This window comes from Coregonus clupeaformis, chromosome 36, assembly GCF_020615455.1.
Source record: "Coregonus clupeaformis isolate EN_2021a chromosome 36, ASM2061545v1, whole genome shotgun sequence".
In the NCBI taxonomy this organism is placed as follows: Eukaryota; Metazoa; Chordata; class Actinopteri; order Salmoniformes; family Salmonidae; genus Coregonus; species Coregonus clupeaformis.
Window position 1 is genome coordinate 25,951,840 of NC_059227.1, and position 7,913 is coordinate 25,959,752.

Consider the following 7,913-nt stretch of genomic DNA (forward strand, 5'->3'; position numbering starts at 1 on the left):
GCGCCCGGCGAGAAACTCAGCTGCAGGTAACGGTGATAAAGTGAGTAAGTAGCCCAGTCTGTAGCGTCATTTCGAAGAAGGGGTGTAGGCTACATTCCTTTGCAATGTCAATGGAAATAACTTAAACCTTTAAGTTCATCAAATTGCCCTACATTTGAATAGTTTTTTCAATGAAAGTCAGGTAGATAACGGAACATCTCTGACGGTCATTTGTTGATGTTTCTAGGATAAAAAGTAGTCCAGCCTGGCCTATCTGTGCTGCGGCTAGGTTGTAAAAATGAATTAAGGTAAATTATGCATGGTTTACCAACATTGTGGAAGTGTAAAGTAAAAACACCTGTAACTAACAGTTTGAAATATTGTATTTTTATTAGTTACAAAATATATTTTAAAACAGTAACAGATTCAATAAAATACTTAGAAAAAGTATTGTGCTAATTTAAAATCTGCTAAGGCCCAAAAACATATGAATGAACAAAACCAAGGAATATGCTGACTTCATGCACATCACAATGGACATAATAAACACCAAACATATCATTCACACATCAACCATGCTTTGTAATTGATGTCTGCATCCCTACTGCATGCAATAAAAAAGTGTGTGAAAAATATACTAAAAGATGAGAATAGAACTAGAAGTCATCTTCAAGCACACTATGCTATCATAGATTCACATCAGCTGTAAAAAAAATAAAAAAATAAAAAGATATCCTCTGTTACTCAATCAATAAAGCCTTAGACAGTTTGAAAGTCTATAGTCCAGCACAGGGAGAAGAGTCAGAAACTTGGGGTCATCCCTCCAGGACCAGGCTGGAGCTCAATCAGATGCTTCTTCATATACAGAGAACAAAACAACACACATGGTTCCTCCTGGTTGTGTAAATGGTGACTATGGCAACCATGATGGTCAGTGCCATAAAGAGCATGATGTGACTGATGGGCAACTCAACAACATTGCTGGTACCTGGACAATAGACAGACAGTGATTAAACAAAATCATTTTGATTAATTTATTTGAAAGTAAAGGTTGATCACACAGCAGCCACTAGAGGCTGCTGAAGATCAATATCCATTAACCATTAACCGTTAACCAAACACCTACAACTCTGTTTATATTGCTTCATCACAGAAGCTTTATTATTCAGTAAATATTTTACCCAGTGGAAGTAGATTGATGAATAGAAAAGGATCTTTAGTTTGCAAACACATAACCATTCTCAATCCTGTCCTTTTTGAGAACTTTAAACCACAAGCCCAAATGTAACACATGGTAAAATGTGTCACTTCTATAAGCTGATAAATATGTACCCTGCACAGGAGGCTGCTGAGGGGAGGACAGCTCATAATAATGGCTGGAATGGAGTTAATGGAATGGTATAAAAAAACAAACGTGTTTGATGTGTTCGATATCATTCCATTTATTCTGTTCCAGTCATTACTATGAGCCCATCCACCGGCCGCCTGTGGTACTCTGCTGTCAAAGTGTAATAGGGTGGAAGTACCTCTATAGAGAGCAATAGTAACTGGCGTCTTTTTGTAGGCACTAACTCCGCCATGTTTTGTTGGACAAAGCCTATGGGAAAATGAATGGAGTTTTTGTAAGGTTTTTGGATAAACGCAGAAAATATGGTCTGTGGTAAACACAGGTTTAGAAGATTTGATAAAATTTGTTCTGTGAGATAATCTTCATCAATTAACATCACTTTTTGTGAATTTTGAAGCATTAATGTAATATAAAAAAGCACATAAAGGCTTCATAATTCATAAAGGTCATGTTAACTGACTGATATTATCTCATAGAACCAAACGTATAAGATCTCCTAAACCTGTGGTAATCTCAGACCAAATTTTCTAAGTTTATCCCAAAACCCTATTCTTTACCCATTAATAGGAATGGCTGAACAAACCAGAGGTAACTCATTTCTGGGTTTTAGGACTACAAGCTGGTGAGCTCTTGATGTGACGTGGAACTGTGAGCTTATGATCAGTTTAAATTCATTGTTTGTGTGCTCTGCTTGGTTGCAGGCATGAATGGAGAATAAATATCACCCTGTTTCCTACAAAATGGCTGTGCAATTAATGTATGCATTTCCTGCCAGAGGAAGCACTAATACATGCACTAAGCATTTACATTTACGTCATTTGAGCAGACACTCTTATCCAGAGCGACTTACAGTTAGTGCATACATTATTCTTTTTTTATTTTCATACTGGCCCCCCGTGGGAATTGAACCCACAACCCTGGCGTTGCAAACGCCATGCTCTACCAACTGAGCTACCTCCCTGCCAGCTTTTACCTCCCCTACCCTGGACGACTTGTGCGCCGCCCCATTGGTCTCCTGGTTGCGGCCGGCTACAGCAGAGCCTGGATACAAACCAGGATCTCTAGTGGCACAGCTAGCACTGCGATGCAGTGCCTTAGACCACTGCACCACTCGGGAGCACTTGTCTTTTCTTACTAGCACTGATTGAGCTGATAGCTGCTTTAATTAGGAATGTTTTTACTTGCAATGACTGTGGAATTTGGTTGTTTTATCTACCTTAGTTGAATGTACTGCCCCTCTGACTGTAAGTCCTATGGATATTTGTCTGCTAAACTATACTCAATACTGTATGGTGAGAAACTTGCTGTACTGAGACATTCTGACAGAGGTGAGTCAGATTGAGAGGACAATGGTTGAAATAGCAGTTTTAAGGCTGCTTGGGTCCCTTTTGTATCTGATAAATATAATATACATTTTGATAAGTACATTTTTGTTGTGACATTCTGTGGATAAAATTATTCAATTTATGTGAAAAGCATACCTGTGAAATCTGTAAAGTATAATCTATATGAAAAATAATGATCTTATATTGCTATTGTCAGGTGTCAGGTTCAATGTTCAGGTTCAATGTTAGCTAGCTAGCTAACATTAGGCTATAACTAGCAATGCAAATGGATTTCTGAGATACTAATAATATTACTACACAGCTCATACACGTAATGTTAGATAGCGAGCCAGCCAGCTAACGTTAGCTACTAGCTAACAGTAAGCTTTAACTTGCAATGAAAACAACTTTCTGACAAAATTAGAAACTTATAATATCTGAAAATGTAGCTAGACTCTTACTTGTATACATAAATGGGACGCTTCTCCCTCTCTGTCACGGATGCCATGGTTGCCCTTAGTTTGAAGATGTAATCCGTGGAAAGGTGTTTTATACAACAGCTTTCTGTGTTCTCTTTCGACTCCCACCCGCATTTGCAGTCATACTCTGCTTCCACGGGCATTCCACTGATTTTAAAACTTTTGTGACAACAACAGTGTTGATCGGCTGTTTCTTCCCTATCACTGTCATCAGAAGACTTAATATGTCTGGTTCAATGAAAATGTTTTACCTACACTACCGGTCAAAAGTTTTAGAACACCTACTCATTCAAGGGTTTTTTCTTCACTTTTACTATTTTCTACTTTGTAGAATAATAGTGAAGACATCAAAACTATGAAATAACATATATGGAGTCATGTAGTAACCAAAAAAGTGTAAAACAAATGAAAATATATTTATATTTGAGATTCTTCAAATAGCCACCCTTTACCTTGATGACAGCTTTGCACACTCTTGCCATTCTCTCAACCAGCTACACCTGGAATGCTTTTCCAACAGTCTTGAAGGAGTTCCCACATATGTGAGCACTCGGGGATTGTGGAGGCCAGGGTCACTCTGGGTCTTCCATTCCTGTGGCGGTCCTCATGAGAGCCAGTTTCATAATAGCGCTAGATGGTTTTTGCGACTGCGCTTGAAGAAACATTACAGGTTATTGAAATGTTCACATTGACTGACCTTCATGTCTTAAAAGTAAAGTCTCTTTGCTTATTTGAGCTGTTGTTGCCATAATATGGACTTGGTCTTTTACCAAATAGGGCTATCTTCTATAAGATCCTCCCGTGTAGCTCTGCGCTGATTCCTCACCGTTCTCATGATCATTGCAACTCCACAAGGTGAGATCTTGCATGGAGCCCCAGGCCGAGGGAGATTGACAGTTCTTTTGTGTTTCTTCCATTTGCGAATAATTGCACCAACTGTTGTCACCTTCTCACCAAGCTGCTTGGCGATGGTCTTGTAGCCCATTCCAGCCTTGTGTAGGTCTACAATCTTGTCCCTGACATTCTTGGAGAGCTCTTTGGTCTTGGCCATGGTGGAGAGTTTGGAATCTGATTGATTGATTGCTTCTGTGGCCAGGTGTCTTTTATACAGGTAACAAACTGAGATTAGGAGCACTCCCTTTAAGAGTGTGCTCCTAATCTCAGCTCAGTTACCTGTATAAAAGACACCTGGGAACCAGAAATCTTTCTGATTGGAGAGGGGGTCAAATACTTATTTCCCTCATTAAAATGCAAATCAATTTATAACATTTGTGACATGCGTTTTTCTGGATTTTTGTTGTTGTTATTCTGTCTCTCACTGTTCAAATAAACCTACCATTACAATTATAGACAGATCATTTATTTGTCAGTGGGCAAACGTACAAAATCAGCAGGGGATCAAATACTTTTTTCCCTCACTGTATATATATATTTTTTACATTTGCAAAAATGTCAAAAAAAAACTGTTTTCACTTATTCATTATGCTGTATTGTGTGTAAATTCATTAGGACTTTTATTTATTTAATCCATTTTAGAATAAGGCTGTAAAGTAACAAAATGTGGAAAAGTCAAGGGGTCTGAATACTTTCCGAATGCACTTCATGTTTTGATAAGGTTTGTATCACAACTAAAGTGGCCAAATAACTTCTTAAAATTAAGCACATTAATCCACTTTACAACCGTGTAGAGCCTAACTGGCATACATACGTAGCGCGTGAGTTTCAAGTATGGGGAAGATCATTTCCACCATAAAAATGCACCTTTATAATAAAGCATTACATGCATAATCGCATTTGTGGTCACTTTTGAGAATGGTGTTTTCAGCCTCATTGCTTTTAAAACATTTTTTTGATGCAGCGGTTGTAATAATTTGGGATCTATCTTATCACACAACTGTCCCAGACTATGTTTGGAATATTTATTATCGCACAGAAGGACAAGTTGACCAATAGAATAGCTCAACGTTTGTACTATGGGGGGATTGTAGATTGACATAGGCTAGTGCTTTTGCTGTTTGTTTGGCCTACTCATCTTGCTGGCTGAAGAATAGTAAATGTGGACAGTTCTGCTAACATCTTCAATATTGCCTCGAAATCTCGATAAGAAGGACGCTTGCGTTGCGTCCCTGATGTGTCTCTCTTCACTTGTAGCCTACTTCAGAGCTTAGATAGATGCCTGTGAGAAGAACCCGATCACCTGACGGGCATTGGCTAATAAGAATTGTCATATCTGAGAGAGCCACGTGTATCACAACAAAAGTTGCATAAATAACTCTAAATTAAGCATATAGGAGGACCTGTTCCTTTGTTAACCGGCTTCAACACAGAATAGCTGCATGTGTGCACTCCCTCAGAAATCGTTTGAGAGAAAACATCCTTTCTATTTTATTCAGCTATGTTCAACTTGTATTCTTCATACTATAAAATAATATAAAATAATGCCATGGAATTCTAAGCAAATAACTAGTGTAGCCCACAGCCATATGCTTATATGGCATAAGCCAAATCAGGGCCTAACATAAGGACCACTCAGAGTATGCTATTCTGTTCTTCTGAAATAGACTACATTTTCTTCATATAGTGTTTCTTTAGACCTGTCTAAAAATAAATGATGGATTTATTGTGATGGTGCAGGCTATATTCAATGGATTTATTAGACTTTTTAACATGTAGATGTTCCAAAGGTCTGCATCAGTGGCTTGTAGGCTATGCATGGAAGCCAGGAGATGCTAAATGTGTTTATGTTAATTAACGGTAAATTACTGGTGAGACCAGAAGGTATTTGCTTGACAATCAACGGCTGACAATATGTCATGACCTCTACAGCCCTAGGTGCAACTCAATAGTAGGAAAGTGTTCTTAATGTTTTGTACACTCAGTGAATATTTACCACTTATAATGGATCCAATCTTTATGAAATTATTTTGAGAAATTATTATGCTGTGTTACATGGATTAACTTTGTCTTACTTTCTAGGTGTGAGTGGAAACAAACTCTCTCAATATGTCAATGTGGGGGTTGATGTCCATCTACCTTGTCACATACGGCTGATCCAGAAGACTGCTCCTCAACTACATGGCTTTACTCCAGAGCTGGGATTGGGAATGCTATTGCAGTTTTCTCTAAGGGGGAGGTGAGACATAACTCACAGAGAACTGAGAGACTGAGTGTGAAGGCTCAGTCTCTATATCTGTAAGTCGCTTTGGATAAAAGCGTCTGCTAAATGGCATATTATTATTATTTATTATTATATCTTCAAAGTGTCACAGCTGAAGATGCTGGACTCTACACCTGTTGAGTAAACAACAGAACCCCATTTGAGACAGATAATGATACCTATTTGTCTATTCTCACCAGTGAGTTTTTCTGTTTACAGTAAAGTCAAGAGCGAAAAAGTTGTCTTAGTTATACAACATATACAATACAGTAGTACACAATAAATGTACAACTACCACAATATTGTATTTTTCTTCTGTCTCTCCCAGTCTCCTCATCCACACCAGAGACAGATCAGTAACTTTAAGTTGCTCTCAGCACACATTTGATGGACTTGGAATAAGTATCTCACTCATTGACCATGCAGTTAGTCTTAGCTGGGAGGATGACACAGGTAGTGAGCTGCAGGGAGACTCCAGATACCAGGTCAGAGGGTTTCGCTGTTGACCTCACTCTGTGACACTCCAGAGGGAGGACAACAACAGGAAGTGGATGTGTCAGCTGACTGACAAGGGAAAAGTGAAGAACTCCATTGACTTCACCTCTACATTCTCAGGTACGTATTCTTCACAGGGGCTGCTGAGGGAGGACTGACTCATAATAATGGCTGTAACGGAGCGAATGTAATGGCATCAAACACATGGAAACCATGTGTTTGATGTATTTGATACCATTCCACTTATTCCGCTCCAGCCATTACCACGAGCCCCGTCTCTTCCCAATTAAGGTGCCACCAACCTCCTGTGGTATTCTTGTTATGCTACTCTGGAAAAATGAACAAGAATGTAATATTAAACCTGATAATTATGGTAATGACGAAAAATAGGAAAACGATTCGGTAAGAAACAATCTACTAAGTAAAATTCAAACCCTGTTCATCAAGGCAACACTTTCACTACTGTACCTCATTGTGCTTCATCTATGTACGGTGTCATTTGTGTGTCAGTCCCTCTTTCACTCAACCTCCTTGTTGTAGAGCAGGCTGATCTCAAGTGACACAGGTGTGCTCTGTGTCATCAGGTCTTAACCAGTCGGGGGTGATTTGGGTGTCAGTGGGGCTGTGTGGCCGCAGCTCTGGTTGTCATCTTCAGGAGGAGGGCGTAAGTCATCTACAACTCTCTTTAATTACCCTCTGGAAGTCAGGTTCTATTCTATCTGAACTGAACTAATTTCCTTCATACAGTTAGTAGATATTTATAATGTTGTATAGTAAAGAAAACCTTTATTTTGGTGTGAAATTAGTATTTTATTAAGGATTCACGATCGTTCTATCTCAGATTCTGTTTCAGAAAATCAGATGCTAGTCAACACAGGAAATGTTATTGTGGAATATCATGTGTGTGTGTGTGTGTGTGTGTGTGTGTGTGTGTGTGTGTGTGTGTGAGAGTGTGTGTGTGTGTGTGTGTGTAGGGCCAGAGAACAGACATTACCTATACTGAGGTCAACCTTCCCACTGGTAGACCAACAGACTGAGTATGCAACCATTAGATCAAGACCCTGAACCATAGACTATTCACTATTAAGACTATAATCTTATATTGATATATTAAAGAGGTTAGTAGAATA

At 38.9% G+C, this 7,913-nt stretch overlaps 1 protein-coding gene across 1 annotated transcript in view; it reads left to right on the forward strand.

Annotated features, from left to right (window-relative positions):
• Positions 1–6,839: 6,839 nt before the first annotated feature.
• The window catches only part of LOC123482693 (alpha-1-antitrypsin homolog), an 8,034-nt gene continuing 6,960 nt past the window's right edge, over positions 6,840–7,913 (forward strand). The window contains exons 1-2 of the mRNA XM_045211180.1: positions 6,840–6,903; positions 7,368–7,447. Coding sequence (XP_045067115.1) covers positions 6,840–6,903; positions 7,368–7,447 — 144 coding nt within the window. The remainder of the gene's footprint in view (positions 6,904–7,367; positions 7,448–7,913) is intronic.